The following is an 18,620-nucleotide window of genomic DNA, read 5'->3' as shown; positions in this document are numbered from 1 at the left end:
CTTTTTTCTGTTATTTCTCAAAATACTGGTATGTTTTGTGTACAGAAAGGGGTATAATCCTTTGCAATAATCACTCTCACAGAAAATATTAACTAATCAAAAGAAAAGTCAAATATTTCACTGATTTACAATTGTTCGGTCACTCTCATATCTAAAGTTACCCCCCCCCCCCATCATTTCAAGGTATTGGAGAGAGAGGTTGGGCAGGACATGGCTGTCAGCAGAAAAAAAATGCAGGGTGGGGCAAAACAATTTTGGGATATGTGCGAGGGAGCGAATGCGACAGAGCAGAATTTTGTGGGGGGGGATATATGCGAGAGAGCAAAATGACAGAAGGAAAATGCAGGGGCCAAGAGATTTGAGGAATATGTAAGAGGGAGCGAAGTGACCAAGCAGAAGAAATGTAGAGGACAACAAATTGTTGGGTATGTGAGGGAGCAAAGCAACCAATTAAAAAAGGAGGTTAGTCAAAACGTTCTTGAATATGAGTAAGGAAGCAACTTGTTCACTTCCGAGCAGTAGGACTCGTTTTAAAATAGCTTAGGAAATATGTGTTTCCTAAGCATGGTAAACACATATTGTAGGCCTATAGTACAATTTAGGTGCTCTAAGAGTTAAATTCTGAATGAGCTGCATTTGCTGGTAAATCATGCGCAGAGGATCTTTGTCTTTTATCCATTTCTACACTTTTCTTTAGATTTCAGTTTTAAGGCGGGAAGGATCCCACCCTCCTGTGGATGCTAATATTTTGACTGACCCTGGGTAAATAGAATAATTACAAAAACAAAAATGATGTTTTAATATGAGATTTTTTAATGCCCCTTGAAAGTCCACCATCTTTCTCACTCTCTCCATCTTTGTTTTTATTCATTTTAACTTTCCAATTCTTTCTCTCTTGATATCTATAAAGTTCAGGTTCACCCTTTTAACTTGCACTATTCCAAGCCCCCAACCAATTGGCATCCACAGGAATGGGGGAGTGGGGCTTCCCCCTAGAAAATAAAGTCAAACAAAAGAAAAATGTGGAAAATAGAAATGGATAAAGACAAATAATCCTCTACGCATGTCTTACCTACCAATACAGTTCATTCACAATTTAATTCTTGCAACACCTAAATTCTACTATGAGTTTACCATACTTAGAAAATGCATATTTCCTATGCCATTTTTAAACAAGTCCCTATCGCTGGGAGTGAACGTGTTGCTCACCAGCACGAATTCGAAAATATTTTGATTGACCTGGGGCCCGTTTCATAAAACATTTGCCGCAGCGGCAACTCCCATTTTCTGCGGCAAATCTCAAAACAGCGGCAAATGACAATTTCTGCGGCAATATTTGATGCAGCTATTTGAGCTGCGTCAAATATTTGCCGCAGATACTTTCAGGGGCAAATGACAATTTCTGCGACAATATTTGATCTATTTGAGTTGCGTCAAATATTGCAGCAGAAACGGCTTTTTCATCAAAATATCAACAATTTGGAGGGCCTAACAACCATATTGCTAAAGTTTTTGATGATATTGAATTGATAAATTGCTTTTTGTCATTCTAAATAGAAAATACAGGTATTTTCACTCATTGACAAATAAAAGTAGATATTTATTGAATCACTAAATTTATTGAATTGAATTTACTGAATTTATTAAAGTCAAATTTATTTCATTAAATAGATACATAGGAACATCCATTGTGTTCCTGCAAATTTACACTTTAAAAAAGTATTTCTTTATCCTGTAAAAGAATGAATAATTGTCTCAGTTTGTCAAAGATGTTGCGTCATTGGCTTTTGAGTTTCAATTAGATTCATTTCATTATTCATAAGTGTTTTTTTTGCTGCTGTTGGTTTTTTTCTGATGTGTTTGTTGAAACTCCAGCTGAAGCTGTGGTTGCTGTTAACGTTCCCGGAGTGCTTGTTGGACACCTTGATGTTGTTGAGGTTGCCAGTGTGGTTTTTGCATCTCCTGCAGAAATTGTTGATGCTGCTGTAGTTGTTGCTGTTGGTCAATGTAGTGTTACATCTCCTGTGTGTTTGCTGCTGTTTTTGCTCCTACTGTGCATGTGATTGAAGTACCTGAAATAGTAATTAATTTATAATGCATATGAGCAAGATACTCCCGGGGGGGGGCACTCGACCAAAAATGTGGTGGGGGTGTGCCGCGGGCGAGACAAAAAACGGGGGCCTTGGAGCGGGCTTATTGTAAAAAGGAGGGTCCTCGGAACGGGCTTCGGAACGACAAATGTTTGTGAAAACGGGGGTCCTTGGAACGGATCGCCAGCGTGTGAGTGCGTATGCATCCCCACGGAACGGTCATGCGTGCATGATGCAGCTAGCGCGGCCTCCGCCGGGGGAGCTCTGCGGCCGCTTTTCACCAAAATTCGACTCGTTCAATGCGATCGGAGCGGCGTAACGAAAAATATGCTAGCTTTGGAGCGGATTTCCCTCTTCTTTTTTCTCGATAAGAAGAAAATGCTATGCCTTGGAGCGGCTTTCTTTGTTCTTTTTATCAACAAGGCAAAAATGCTATGCCTTGGAACGGAAATTTGAGTGTGAAAATGGGGGTCCCCTCCGCGGCACATACCCACTATGCATTATATACTGAGTGCCCCCCCCCCCCCCGGGAAGATACTAAACTTATTCCTAATTTCAATTTCATTGTTAACCCTTAATAGAGTGGGGGGGGGGGTGGAGGCACCTCTTGGTACTTTGCAAGATTTATCCAAATGGACAAGATCCTCAGGCACTCCCGGGATGACCTACCAGAATAGCCTCACAGTAAGGTGTATTAACAGGATTTTGTACTCATAACATTCAGTTGATTTTGCATGAACTCAATTCATCAAATGAATGTAAAGGGTCTACCAGTAAAAAAAATTCTGTGAGCTTTTTCGGGTAATCTTTCTGAGTCCTTTTACTCCTTTAATGAAATATTAATAATTAAATACATGATGAAGTGAGTTTGACAGTTATTTGACATGTTGCATCTTATGTGCTAGTGGTGGGGTCAATCATTATAGAAATGCAGAATATACATGTACATGTACCAATTTGGCAAGAGAAAGCAAGTCACATTATCGACCAATGATTGATATTGGTTTGTTACTTTTGCAGCTGAAAAAAAAATCATCAACACCTCAAACTAAGAGTTTAATTCTAAAATTTGGATTCCTGACAAAGAGCAAATCAAGAAGACAAAAATAATTCAAATTGTTATTATGACTTACTTTCTATGCCAAAATGAATCAGAATTATAAATAAGTTTAACTTACCTTTAAATCACATTTCTCGGCTCTTTATCTGGCTCTTCAAACCCTTCAGTTGTTGATTCTGGCATGACTTTCTGATACTATTTTGTGTCCTTCTGGAACTGTGGACAAAACCTCACCTGAAGGAATAAATTAAAATTTTCAAAAAATGTTTGGCACTATAATTTTTTTTCTCACATGAATACATTACATGTATATCAAAAGAAAAGAAAAGGAAACTTCATTTGACTATTAGGTTTTTGTCAGGGGGGGGGGGGTAAAGGGGTCAAGATGGGTCAATATGATGAACAAAAATGCAATAGTAAATAATATATAAGGATCAATCTCTGGTTGAAAAACGTCACTTCATGCAATTATTCCTCATAATTCATCTTGCACACACATATACACATAGTGAGGATGGGTGAGAGAGAGCGAGCATCGTCATCGTACATGCAAAAAGTATTAAATCCATCACTGATGTATAGATGGGGGCCATGCCCCCCAGTCAGACTGCAGGTCCCAAGAGAGTGGCTTCTTTCATCCAAATGATATTCATGACTTGAGATGTTTTGTATATTTAATGAGCTTGACGCGGACCATAACACCTTTTCATTCGGTCATTGCTGCTCTAACTGTGCATCGAATTTCATGAATTTGGTACCATTGTAAAGAAGAAGAATCATTCTTTCATGTCATATGTTTGGATTTATTCAAAGATTTTGTAATATAGGTTCAAAGTTTGATCTAAAATATGCTATAAAATAAATATTTTCACCAGACAAAAGTTGCTATTTTCACACTTTATTTGTGTTTGAGCCCAAATGATTTTTATATCATGATAAAGCTGAATATGTATGCTTTGAAACGATATAGGTTTCAAAATAAGAATTGGTTTAATCGGGTCAAGATCACACTTTTCATTTGCCAAGTACATAAAGCAGTTTGAAAACAAGAATACTGCATTCTGATTGGTCAAATAGACCACCCAGTGGCAAATTCCAACGGTTCCAGTGCCAGGGTTCGTAGGAAGGTCACACTTCCCATGTGGTAATCTCCTCAAATACCCTGTGCCTGTTGTTCTGTGAACCTTATCCAGCCAATCAGAACTCTGGATTTCATGCAAGTACAAAATTACAGAAATCTCGTATTGTACCTTAGTGGGAAAAGTGTGATCTTGACCCGATTAAAAGGTGCCGCATATCAAGAGTGGCATTGTGAGAAAGAAAAGAAGTTCAGCTTTATGGTGATATGGATATCATTGAGGCTCAAAATAAAAAGTTTGCACAATGTGCAAAAGAAAATGGAAGAAGAAAATTAAGTTTTGAGGCACACTTTCAGGCCAGAAATTTACTTATTTAACAAAATATTGTATACAAAATAAATGACCAATATGAAAGAGTAACTTTTACTCTATCTGATAGTGCAATAATATTTAATTTAACTTGAGGTTAAAAAGAAATGCCAGTAGTTGCAGTAAACACTGATTTCATGAGAAAGTCTGGCTTAATTGTCAGTATATCATCGAGGATCTAGATTTGGTAAAGTTACATAAACTGAACTTTGTGAAATCTTGAAATCTACGCTGAAAAATGTTCACACTGAAGATCACCAACACAGATAGGCACACGTGGGACAGTGTATTATTATTGCTGGAATATGAGCTTATTTTGCTTATTTCTCAGCAATTACACAATTTCTTCCAGAATCCTTTGGCACATATTTTTTATTCATACAAACAGACACTTGGGTGGTCATTATATTAGATTCTGTAAAAAGTCATTTTGAGATCGTTACCAATACTGGAATTTCTCTTTAAAACAGGTAAATTCTTAGACTCGAGAAAGAAAATCTCATGAATCACAAGATTTTGCAAGGATTCAGCCACGAGATGATTTGGATGTATCTGGACTTTTTGCTCATTAGCATAGGGACCTGCGGTCTGACTGCCCCCCCCCCCCAATGTTTAACGACCAAGAAAGAAAAGGAGAAAAAGAAAGAAAGCGAACGAGAAAGGGTGAAATAGAGAGTATTTACTGGATATTATTACGTCAAAATCTTTCCAAATTTTGATTTCTGTATTAAAAAGTTCTAAAATTTTGCACACTCCCTTCGCTCTCTTTGGAGAACTTTTGTTCCATTCGCCATATTTAGCCCTCTCAAAATATTTGGCTCATTACGCCACTGAATTCAATTGTAAGAATTTTATGTTTGCTTAATGTAGACTTAATCTAACCCTAATAAGACTGCCAGGGTATTTTGGAGGCAGGAAAGATGGGCGGAAGGGGAGTGGGGGCCCTCAAGATTGACCGTTAATTGCGCAATTGTGAAGAAATGCAAAATGCCTGCCACAGATGAAAAAATTGTATATTTGATCATTCTAAAATTATTTAGAATTATATGTTTTACTAAATCATGCATGAAATTAGAATTTGGCTGGAAATCTATAAACACAGACCTTGAAGTTTTTGTTCAGACACATAAAAATTAATTGATATCACATACCTTTCATATGTATTTTTTTCCTTTCTTAAGTATTTCTTTGTTTTTTTTTACTTTTTTTATATTGTTGACAAAATTTTCTGATCATAAGCACAATGAAATTAATAGATTTTAATCAGTAAAAATAAACATTAACCGGTACGATACAATTATGAATTCTGGCTAGAAACAGATTTTGCATTGGATTTGTCCATGAAATCACATTTTAGTGCAATTCTGACATGTGTACTTACACAATGCACAATGTTGCATAATTGCAGAACCGGGTACCCAGGTGTCACAAATTTTGTCTGAAAACTCATAAACTTTTTTTAAAAAAGGCTTTATAATGACGCGGCACAATCTTTCACGTTGTGGATTTATCGTGAAAATTTTTGGGCTCCCACGGCCTTTTTAGGGTTAAATCAGATAGCACATCATGATGGGTTTTACTGATATTCATTCTGCAACCCATATTTCAAAGACTATCCATCATATCTGACATTGATTTTTACCTGTGGCAGTATGTTAGTCTCTGCATTTCTACAACTGTGGCCAAATATTCTACTACTAGTTCATTAGATGGGCCCATGGCATTTTTCTTATTGTAGGAGACTGGCAAGCCCTGGCTTTGAAGTTCCTGGTATATCCTTCTCCAGCTGCAATATCTGGTCAGTTGAGGACTTGGGGGCTTTGTGTCAGGAGTGGTCTTGGTAATGGCGGTGGCAATGGTGATGGCAGTGACAGAAGCAGACTTGGTGGTGGTGACTGCAATTGCAGCATTGTTGATGGTGGTATATGCCTCATCACGACCAACATTAGCTCCTGCTGCCATGCTGCTGGTCTCCATCTATTATGTTTTAAATAGAATAAAACATTAAAACAATTGATTATTAACACATCAACTTCAGAACACTAGCATATTGATAATAAAACTTGTAGATTAGCAGTCAAAGCATAAAATGAACTTCCACAGAAGAGTACATGTACCTTCTAATAGAATTTCAGACCACCTTGAGGATGTTATGCTCAAAGCAAGGTTTTTATTTGACAACATTGGTCAGAGGGACATGGATTTAAATGTCAGAATACAACTGGTATCATTGGTTGATCAATCATACTGTACAATACCCCATTTAGATATATGTTGCTGTTATCTTCCACTTTACCCCTCTTAGATTTTTGGCATTGAGTAGTAGTCCCAGGGAAGGTGCTGAAGACTTTGGTACAGGTGTCTTTGCAGTATCTGGGAGGTTGCTTGCTGAATCTAAATGACTTTCTTTCGAGGGTTTCCCTGGTTTGTGTGCATTCTGTACGAGAAGAGTGAATAAAAAAAAAAACATTAAAAAAAGAAGAAAAATTGAATAAACCGAGATGCAAGAATGAAAAAATGACTTTAAATTTGTCAAATTAATATTCAATAGTACATTTAGAATAATATTTGTTTAGAAATGAATCCTTTTCAATGGACTTGCAGCAAAATAAACATGTTTAAATATTCATGATGATTTATTAACCCTATCTGGCCCCAAAGGAGGAAGGGGGGGTCTTAAAGGGATGGTCCAGGCTGAAAATATTTATATCTTAATACATAGAGTAGAATCCACTGAGCAAAATGCTGAAAATGTCATCAAAATCGGATAACAAATAATAAAGTTATTGAAGTTTAAAGTTTAGCAATATTTTGAGAAAATAGTCATATCATGAATATTCATTAGGTGGGATGATGTCACATCCCCACTTTCTGTTTGGTTCATAAAATCATAATTTTTTCATTATTTCATACATGTGTAAATGATGTGTCTCCATTATGATGAAATAAGTTTCAGCAATTAATATCTAATGTACTAAATCAGTTGTCAATCCAATTTTTCTAGTTCTTGGAGGATAAAATTTAATAAACATAATTTCATATAATAAAATTCAAAAGAACAATTTGAGATGTGACATCATCAGCCCACCTAATGAATATTCATGACGACCGTTTTCACAAACTACTGTTATAAACTATCAAATTCAATAACTTGATTATTTGTCATCTGATTTTGATGAAATTTTCGGCATTTTGCTCAGTGACTTCTACTCTATTTATTAAGCTACATGTATAAATATTTTCAGCCTGGACCATCACTTTAATAAGCCCCCCTCCACATGTTTTGCAATAATTCCACAGTTAGAAACATGTCCTCATATTTTTTTTGTTGGTCAAGTCTCGCAGAAGTTTAGGGACCAAGTTTGCGGCATCCGGATACGCAGTAATGCAACAATGTATGAGTTCATGTCGGACCTAGAATTGCTCAAAAACATTATTTTTCTTACAAATCTAATCCAATGGAAATTCTATTTTAAATCATAAATGACAAATGCATCATTATTCTTGCACTTATTGGTTGAAATTATAAAATCTTTGCTTTGTCTCAAAATATTATATCTATATTTTGATATTAATAGATGCTCTAAGATCTTATCTTTGAAATGGCATTTAAAAAATAAATTCATGCTTGAGCGAACACGGGACGTTTTATACTTTTAGACTTTTGGCTAATCAGCAGACTTATAATATATTCATTATCTTTGCCATAATTTTCGAAAAATGCTGTCAAATTTCACTAATAAATTTATTCATTTACCTGAATTACATTGGTTTTAATTTGAACTTCTTTTACCTTTGAATTTTCCTTCATAAGTAAGAAGAGACTTTCTTGTCAACCCAAGTGAGAAGATTTGCATTTTTAATTGGGAGAATTTGTAATCATTCAAATCCTTTTTATTATGTGAAACAAATTATGTTATGGTACCTTTGATAATAATTATGTGAAACAATTTATGTAATGGTACCTATAAAAGACATGAATCCTATTTTCAAGGGGTCATTGAATCCTTCACCAAGTTTAATTATGTGCTTGACAGGACAAACAAGAAAATATTCATGTCTTTCAATGGCAATGGTGTATTGAGTCAATTTTGAAGGAGGAAGATATGGCAGATCAGGTAAAATGCATTAAAAAGTTGTGAAGCGAGCAAGCAAAAATTTCCAGTTTTTACTAAAATATCCAATTTTGTGATTTTGACATAATATTCAGAATAATATCATATTTCACTTTCTATGTTTTCTGTTATTTTTCTTTCCACTTTTTTCCTTGGTCATAATTTTGTATTGGGAGGGGGGGAGCACCCCGAGCCCCCACCCCTCAGTATGCCACTGTTCAAAGGCATCATAACCTTTGCAGAACACAATGAAAGGATTCGAAAAAAAACACGCTCTACCATAATTTGGTTTAAAAAAATGTTCTTGCCTAAGGAAGGAATATTCAAAACTAAAAGAGAACATATTAAAAAGGAACAACACCACAACTATCCAAATAAATAAGTAGATTTGGAAATGAATTTTGACTGCATAATTCGAAAATTATGGCAAAGATAATGAAAAGGTTAAGAGGAATTCTGCTGATAGCAAGAAGTCCGACCATCATATTATGCCATTTTGGCGCAAGCTTCCTTTTTTACCCCAGACAAAACAAAAATTTGTGTTTGCGTAAGCACGAACAAAACCAAATTATTTTAATAGCATTTGAAGGATAAGACTCCATAGCATGTATTGACACCAAAATATTGAGATCATAATTTGAAACAAAAATTTTATAGACTTTTCAAATCTATCCCATTTTTTCATACGCACTGTAGAACTTGGGAACTTATTTAGAGATTTACTTAACTGTACAGCAGAGAATTCTCTATTTATGCATAAAATAATTTATCAAAAATGAATTTTAATAAATTATGAAAAATCAGCAATACACCCTTAGCTTTGCAATTTCAAAGAAGCTCATGCTAATTATGTAGGGCTAAACCAAATTTTTAATTTGTTTGATCATTTAGTAAGCGTTAACTTAAAATACACAGTCCCCTGGTACACAGTATAGGCCGAGGTCCATGGTGACCCTCCCGAATAGGATAATTTTCATTTCTCTTTGGCTACTGAGAATGGAATATTCAAAACATTGTTCTGTCAAACCAAAGGTAGATAGATAATACAGAGATTATATTTCTTTAAAACACGTATGATATAGATCTACTGTACCTTCTGATGACGAGGCGGCAAATTAAATGTGGTTGGGACAGCATCCTGTCTTAGACGAATCGTTTGCCCAGTCCTGTCAAAGCAAGCATCTTCAAAATGATCAGAACAGAGTTCAGAGCTCTTGGAGGAATTCGATGAAGCTTGCTTCATATTGACCATCCATACTGTGTTACAGTACCAGTTCAGTCCAACGGCTGAATGGGAATCTGCAGCAAATGTAAACACATGTCATGAAATCAATTATATATAATTAAGAAAACTCTAGGCCTACTCAGCAGCGGCCCGTTTATCAACACCTGGACAAGTGAGTCATATTTATCTACTAACCACAGAGTTAGTTCCTATCTTTAGGATTTTTTACAAGAAATAATCCATTAATAACGTTATATTGAGACTATCGGTAGAAAGTACAAGAGATGTAGCCTTAATCACATAATAGCATAATTTTCAAAAAGTTAAATCATGATAAAACTTGCAATTATTGTGATAAATCAGGAAATACATCCAATCAAAAAAATAGCAGAGCCAAAACTAGAACAAAAGCTTCAATCTCTGTTAAAGGGGAATCCAACCCAAATAAAAACTTGTTCTTAGGGGAATAAGAAAAATCAGTCAAGTTGATAGGTGAAAGTTTGAACACTATCTGACAAATAATAAGAAAGTTATTTTTTTAAAGTTGTGAATATTGGTAATCCCTAGATCCACGAGACTGCAAATTGGCCACATATGTGATGTCACAGTGATGTAAGGCAAGGACTACTCTTCCATGTACTCCAATACATAAAATGGCTAATATGTCATTTTTTCAAATGTTTTACTTCAAATTTTTATTTTTCTTTCACATGAGGACATAAAACAATATACTACCAGGGTTATATTTAGATTACTGCCCCAGGGGAAGGGCAGTTAGGAGAAAAACACAAATCCCTGATAATTAAGTACATGGCCTATGGGAAAGTTGTCCTTGCCTCTTGTCATAATTTACTTACCCAGTTGCCACTTTGAAATCTACATAATCATAGGGATTTCAATTTTAAAGCAGCCATAACTTTCTTATTGTTGGTCCGATTTCTTTCAAACTTTCACCATTCTGTTTTATCTAATTTTCTCCTTTCCAACACTATATTTTATGACCAAGGCTGGATTCCCCTTAAGTGTAAAGGCATCCGGCCGAGCGTTGTTGGAGCGGTCGTGGAGCGGAGAGAAAAAAAAATCATCACTGCTCGCTACCGTTTACCATTTTCAAGTTCGATTTTAGTTTTTTTTGTTTTCGATTTTTTCCCCCATTTTGAGAGAAAAATTCTACCCTCTTTCCCTACCGCTCCAACAACGCTCGGCCGGTGTGACCATGCCTTTATGTTGGTTGTTCAGCTGAATTTCGTTGGCTTCACTCACCAAATACAGAAAAAGATATAAAAATACTCCTCGAGACAGAGGGCTGCCAGCTGTCTACTAAAGGCAAAACATGCATCAAACATAATTAAACCATGCAGACTTGGGGATTAAAATGCCGAGAAAAATGAAATCATCACTAATTCATTTTGAACATGACTAAAAAACAAGGCAAAAGCAATTTTTGTCTCGCCCACTTATGAAAATAACCAGAAATATTGTGATTTGCGAGGGCACGCAAGAATTATATCGAAACTTCATTGTGAAATTACTGGGATGGAATAACACTTGTCATACCAGCCTTGCACGTAAACTTTAATATTGACCTGAAAATGACCTTTGACCTTACCATGTGACATCCGACTGCAGCATAAGTCTGCAAGTTTGGTTGAAAAGTGACTTACGGTTGCGGAGTTAGGTGTCATAAGAGAGTCTTGCATGTAAACTTTAACCTGTAGATGACCTTTGACCTTTCCATGTGACCTCTGACTGCAGCATAACATGCAGGTCCCCCAAGTCCATCTACCATCCAAGTTTGGTTGAAAAGTGACTTACGGTTGCGGAGTTAGGTGTCATAAGAGAGTCTTGCATGTAAACTTTAACCTGTAAATGACCTTTGACCTTTCCATGTGACCTCCGACTGCAGCATAACATGCACGTCCCCCAAGTCTATCCAACATCCAAGTTTGGTTGAAAAGTGACTTACGGTTGCGGAGTTAGTTTTCATAAGAGAGTCTTGCATGTAAACTTTGACGTTGACCTGAAAATGACCTTTGAACTTATCATGTGACCTCCCACTTCAGCGTAACATGTGCAGGTCCCCCAAGTCCATCTACTGTCCATGTTAGGTTGAAAAGCGACTTACATTTGCGAAGTTAGGTGTCCTGCATGTAAACTTTAACGTTGACCTGAAAATGACCTTCGACCTTACCATGTGACCTCTGACTGTAGCATAACATGCAGGTCCCCCAAGTCCATCGACCATCCATGTTTGATTGAAAAGTGACTTATGGTTGCGGAGTTAGGTGTCATAAGAGTCTTGCATGTAAACTTTAACCTGTAAATGATATTTTACCTTACCATGTGACCTCTGACTGCAGCATAACATGCACGTCCCCCAAGTCTATCCAACATCCAAGTTTGGTTGAAAAGTGACTTACGGTTGCGGAGTTAGGTGTCATAAGAGTCTTGCATGTGAACTGTAACGTTGACCTGAAAATGACCTTTGACCTTACCATATGACCTCAGACTGCAGCATAACATGCAGGTCCCCCAAGTCCATCTACCATCCAAGTTTGGTTGAAAAGCGACTTACGGTTGTGGAGTTAGGTGTCATAAAAGTGTTGCATGTAAACTTTAACGTTGACCTGAAAATGACCTTTGACCTTACCATGTGACCTCTGACTGCAGCTCAACATGCAGGTCACCCAGGTCCATCTACCATCCATGTTTGGTTTAAAAGCGACTTACGGTTGTGGAGTTATGTGTCATTACAGGTTTGTGACGGACGGACAGACGACATTTGGATCCCTTAGTCTCGCCTTCACCTCTGGTGGGCAGGACAAATATGTCATACGGACGTTGAGATATGCCGCGAGAGCTTTTCTCGAAAGGGTGGGTTGAGGAGGAAAGTCAAACAAAACACACCTTTTCGGGACAACCGGGGGAACTTTCCATGAAAGGCTGCATGTGTTTAATATTTTTTCTGAACCAATCGTTTCTATGAAAATTAGTCTTGAAATAACAATATAACAGTAATATAGACACTAGACAGAGGTGCATAGATGGGGGGAGGCTTGGGATGCTCTCCCCCCCCCCCAAAAAAAAAAGGGAAAGAAAAATGAAATATAACATTTTCTGAATATTTTTATGTCAAGCTACAAAATGTGATTTTTTTTAATGAAAAGCTTGCTCGCTCACAACTTCTATTGAATTTTGCCTGATATGACACATCTGACTCCCTCAAAATCTTGGGCTCATTTTGTCTCTGATTATTAGGAGAAAAAGAGAGCTTGCAGTTTTTGTGATTCTGAATAAAATTTCATATTAATGAAGTAATTCTGGACACAAAATAATTACACAAAGCCATATGGAATTATGAGAAATAGTAAACAAATATATCAGGCTTTGAGAAAGTATAGTTGAATTATTTATCCGAGGTTGGTCTGACAATTACTTCCTGAGGGGCGAAGCCCCGAGGGAAATATAGTAGTTTTGCCAGTCCAACCGAGGATTAATAATTCCCACTATGCTTTCGAATGAAACGCCTGATATATTTGTTTTTTATCCAACTTTTTATAATTTATAACCAAAATCTATGTGATGAGCTTGCAAAGTCCGGTTACTTGAGTTGAATTACCTACTTTTCTCTGAGCCATCGTGCTCAGCAGAACGCAGATCAGTGCCTGTGCCGACACATCGCTGGACTTGCCCGGGAGAGAGAGCGCGCTGGCCGGTGTGCCTGAGAGTTTAGCTAGATCCAGTTTTGTGAAATAATGATGTCAGACCTCGATATACTAGTATCCAAAAATATATCGAGGTATGACGTCAGAGTTGAAATATATTCGGTCACATGATGCTACTTGAACCAATAGTACTATACATGATTTACTCTATGTAGGATATAATGTATTCTATTCTATAGGCGTAAGTATTTGCATAGAAGTGTGATGAAACAAATCAGTGGCGAAGTGAGCCAAAGTTTTGAAGGGGCTAGATATGAATAATTGGGCAGATCTTTTTTTTGTGAGCGAGCAAAAAAAATAAAAATATTTAACTTTATAAATATCCAATGAAAGCATAATATTCAGAAAAAATATATTTCACCATTTTCTTTTCTACTTTCTTGGTCATAATTTATTTTTGTAGGAGAGGAGAGGGGGCAAGCGCCCGAAGACCCCCTCGCCTCATCTGTGCACTGAAGAAATTACTTTGAAACTGACTTTCCTTTGCAAGCTGCTGGATAATCTTTATATAATAGTTACCATGCAAGGACGGCTGCACTGCCGAGACTATTGAAAATAAATACATGAAAATGCACAAAATTTGTGTTTTCCCTTCTTTCCTTCCGTTTTGTTTCACCTGCATAGGAGAGTAAAATTATATTATAGGCGCTGTTTTTCTGACGGTGGCGGCATCAACACCAAATCTTAACAAAAGGTTGTGTTTTTTAAATGAAAACTTAGAAACCTAGTTCATGAAATTTGGGCATAAGGTTAATCAAGTATTGCTAAACGTCCTGCCTGAGTTTCAGGTCACTCAGTTGTTGTGTGTCCGTACAGGTTGTGTGTCCACACGATCAATGTTAGAAAGTCATTTGAAAAAAGTTAGAAGCGAAGTTTCATCAAATTTTAGTACAAAATGTTGGGAAATATAAAGAACAAAATAGAAGATGATAACAAGTATTGAATTCATATTTTTAGTGTAATCCAAAGACAAAAAGGAAGGCTTCAAAAAGATTGTTTACATTCATAATTCCGAAGCTTCGTTATTCCGAAGGTTTGGATATTCCGGAGGTTCGTTAATCTGAAAGCGAAATAAGGTTCGTTGTTCCGAAGGTCCGACAATCCAAAAATTGAAATGACGTTCGTTGTTCCAAAGGTTCGTTAATCCGAAAAGGAATAATGAGAGTCATAATTCCGAAGGTTCGTTAGTCCGAAAAAAAATGAGGTTCGTTGTTCATTTAGTTTTTTCGGATTAACGAACCTCATTTCGTTTTCGGATTAACGAACCTCATTTCGTTTTCGGACTAACGAACCTTCGGAATTATCACTCATTATTCCTTTTCGGATTAACGAACCTTCGGAATTACGCCACAAATGTTCGGATTAACGAACCCTTTTTCGATTTAACGAACATTGTGGTTCAGGCAATAATGAATTCACGTGTTTTGGAATTACGAACCTTCTGAATTACGAAGTGTAACCAAAAGATAACATGTCCGGACACTGGACCCCCTCCTATATTAGTTTTGTTTTTAAAGATCGTGATGTTCCATGAGTTTTATATTTCCCCATAAAATCCCACCTTTGTCACTCGGAATATCAGATCGACTTAACGGACACGATGTTCAGCCAGATGGAGCGTATAGTAGTGGTGGTGAAGTGGAGCCGGCACAAACATCGCTCGAAGTAACTAAACTTGTACTAGTAATGAGTGGGGCTAGGACCTAGGCCAAACATACTTAGGCTACCACAACAGGCGATAGGCTTTCTTACCCCTCCAAAGATAACTTCTTAAATTGGAGATAAAATTTTACCTTCTAGGGTGACCTTTTCTTGGACTTGCCCTATACCCTGTACCATGAACCGTTTTGGCAGTGGATATCTAAGTCAGTGGGTCGCGCATGGGATCTCATTCTTACTTCTGGTGTCCATACCACATGATTTTTCTGTGCGCGGTGGCGCATCTTTGGGCCCGAGCCGAGATAGGCCTCGACTCTAACATTAGAGTCTACGGACAAGCCCAACTCATAGTCAAGGGTTCATTACATGCAGAAACAGATCTAGAGGGGGGGTTGCAACCCCCCCCCAAAAAAAAAAAAAATCTGGGGACCATTTTTTTTAAATCTTATCTTTTTTAAAAAACTTGTAATTTTATTTTATTCTATTTCTATGTATTCATTTATTATTATTATTTATTTGGGGGGAGGGTTGGGCGAACAAATGTCACATAGTCCTTTTTGCCCCCCATCAGCTTTTTTGAGGACACGGGCCACCGCGGAAGTGACAATCTAGGCCAGGGTTGCCGATTCTCATCCCCAAACAAAAATCCCCCCATTAAAAAAAAAAAAATGGGGGATTGCAACTTAATTTTACAAATTTTCATGGGGGTTAATTTGGCAACGACCTCTATATCAAAAATAGTGGTGTTTTAGATGCAAGGAAACGCCATTTTCACACACAGATTTTCAAAAATTTTCCCTACGTGGGAGGGGGGACACCCCCCCAAACACCCTCGCTTGCTCCGCTCGCTTGGACTCGGTCGCTACGCTCCCTCACATACCACCCCAACCCCCCCTTTATAAAAGCTGGATCCGCCCCTGACATGCCACAGCGCACAGAAAAACCAAGCCATTACTTAGAAGTGGTGTGTTTAATGCCTTATGGACGTGGACATCACTTGCAGAAGTGGGATCGCAGCAAGCCAGCATGCGCGACCCACTAACTCATTAACTGTCAATTCGAAATCCACTGCCAAACATGGTTCAATGGTTTAATTTACCAGTATTAATACTAACCTCGCAATGCGTGTGGGTGCCCAAGCTAAAGCTGTTTTTAATAATCTAAAAATAAAATCACGTCAATCACTGACTCAGTCTCAGACAGTCAATAATTATATATAAAATTTGTCATCCAATGAAGTTTCCAATTTCAACATGCATTTTGCTCTGAGTCAGTCTGAGTATGAATTTTACACCATTTATCAAAATCTAGGCCTAAATATCAGCCTGTATAATTCATTACCATTTTAGGTGTGCACAAAAGACCAATCCCCCTGGCCTGGCATGGGCATGGTCGACTACAGTAGGACCCTACACAAACTTGAATACACGGGACTATAAATTGCACAGCTTCTTGCAAATGCAAGTTTGGCAACGACTAACGAATTCCCATTTTGTTTTCAACGTAATTTTGAAGTCGAAAACATAGCTAAACTTACGAATGCAATGTCCGTCCACATTCTACCAATTAGAGAAGTTGTTTGCAGCTCTCGTTGACATGAATAACGTGAAATCTAAGCTAAACAAGAAAGGTTCACCAACATGCCGACCTGTGAGTGTGACCGTCCCGCGCCCGGATATCGATCGAGCGAAGATATCGGCTTGAGCAAGGTGCAGCCAATCAGCGACGATCTCATATTCCCTGCCAGAAAGAGGAGACAGAATTATTTTACATGGACGGAATTTTTTGTGATGTGACACAAAATCATTTCGTCGACGGAATTTTTTGTGATGTGACACAAAATCATTTCGTTGACGGAATAAATATTTGCATCGCAACGAAATGAATTTCGAGGACGCAATTTTATTTCGTCTCGAGGAAATTGATTATAAGTGTGACACAAAATAAATTTCGTATACGAAATCAAACTGCATCATGACGAAATGAATTTCGTTGGAGTGAAACACATATTTTCCTACAGAATTTTCCTTTGGACAATTGGGGTGCTATTTCGTTAGATCAAAATTCATTTCGTGTGTACGAAATAAATTTTGTGGACCAAATTACATTTCGTCTCGACGAAAATTTATTTTGTGTGACAAGAATAATTTCGTATACGAAATAAAACTGCGTCATGACGAAATCATTTTCATACGAACAAAAAAACTTTTGTGTACGGAATGACGTGAATTGGACGGAATTTACCATCGGACATTTGGTGCGCCATTTTGTATGGCACGCCAAATGAAGTTTGTGGACGCAATTACATTTTGTCTAAACGAAATTTATTTTGTGCATTTCGTCGAGACGAAAATGATTTTGTGTGACACAAAATAAATTTCGTGTACGAAATTAGAAAAGCGTCATGACAAAAAGATTTTCGTCTGAATAAAAACACATTTTGTGTACGGAATTGCTTGAATTGCACAGAATATACTGGCGTACACTTGGCACGCCATACGCGAGTGGTGAATCGGGGGACGTGAATGAACATACTGATACGCGGAGAGAGGAATTTTCAGTCGAGGCCATAGAGTCTATGGTCGAGGCCCTCATTACGTAATAAGGAGAGTCTAGTCTGCGCACTCAAAACATCTTGACCAAACATTTAATTCGAACCGGTCACTAAGCGAGTAAACTACGTTGACAAAGCTTACATTTTGAAGTAATTATTACTGTATTAATAAAATGATAGAGTGGTGACATACGAAATCCCCAATCGACACAGTTAACTGTTCTATAAAACTTTACTGAAGTCTTCTTACATAATTTGCTTCACAGGGTCTGTGCTCTCGGTAAACTAGTAAGAGAGTTTTCACAACGCAGAACTAGTCTGCAGGCACAGACCCTCATTGGAACATTGATCAACAAGTGTGCCTCCACGCAAAGACTAGCACATACAATACTTGCTGTTCCAATACAGGCGAGAGAGCCTTCAGTACACAAGGCATAAGTAGGCTGCACAATCAGACCCTTATTTCCAGTGAAGGGTTTGCCCAGCAGACTAACGCAGAACGGGGAGCGGAAAGCAGTTTATCAGTTTATAAAATAAGTTTCGGAGTTATTTCGATCTTCTTTCCTCGGATTGATGGCAACCAGACACTATTTTCGCCACAGCTTGTAGAACTTGGCCTCTTTTACATATTTTAATAACATTTTTTTCTATTCTTGTTTTACTTTTCTTTTAAAGTTTCTTTGTTTTCTTTTCCTGTCTCTCAATTTAGTTTTCTTTTTCCCTCTTCTTTTGAATTTTTTAAAA

At 37.3% G+C, this 18,620-nt stretch overlaps 1 protein-coding gene across 4 annotated transcripts; it reads right to left on the bottom strand.

Moving 5' to 3' along the window:
• Positions 1–8: 8 nt before the first annotated feature.
• Positions 9–17,068, bottom strand: LOC121409055 (THAP domain-containing protein 5-like). Of its 4 annotated transcripts, none has more exons than XM_041600847.1 (6): positions 16,860–17,068; positions 9,807–10,012; positions 6,895–7,035; positions 6,241–6,575; positions 3,269–3,384; positions 9–2,072 (listed from the first exon to the last, which is right to left on the bottom strand). In XM_041600847.1, the coding sequence occupies exons 2-5, from the start codon at positions 9,963–9,965 to the stop codon at positions 3,381–3,383; spliced, it is 639 nt and encodes a 212-aa protein (XP_041456781.1). In that variant the 5' UTR covers positions 9,966–10,012; positions 16,860–17,068; the 3' UTR covers positions 9–2,072; positions 3,269–3,380. The 4 variants fall into 4 exon arrangements, with proteins under 4 accessions (XP_041456781.1, XP_041456780.1, XP_041456782.1 ...); XM_041600846.1 differs by lacking the exon at positions 16,860–17,068 and adding an exon at positions 15,457–15,709; XM_041600848.1 differs by lacking the exon at positions 16,860–17,068 and adding an exon at positions 13,562–13,944.
• Positions 17,069–18,620: the final 1,552 nt, after the last annotated feature.

This window comes from Lytechinus variegatus, chromosome 2 (genome assembly GCF_018143015.1).
Source record: "Lytechinus variegatus isolate NC3 chromosome 2, Lvar_3.0, whole genome shotgun sequence".
Lineage (NCBI taxonomy): Eukaryota > Metazoa > Echinodermata > Echinoidea > Temnopleuroida > Toxopneustidae > Lytechinus > Lytechinus variegatus.
Note: the sequence above shows the minus strand (reverse complement) of the source record. Positions and strands in the feature narration are given on the sequence as shown.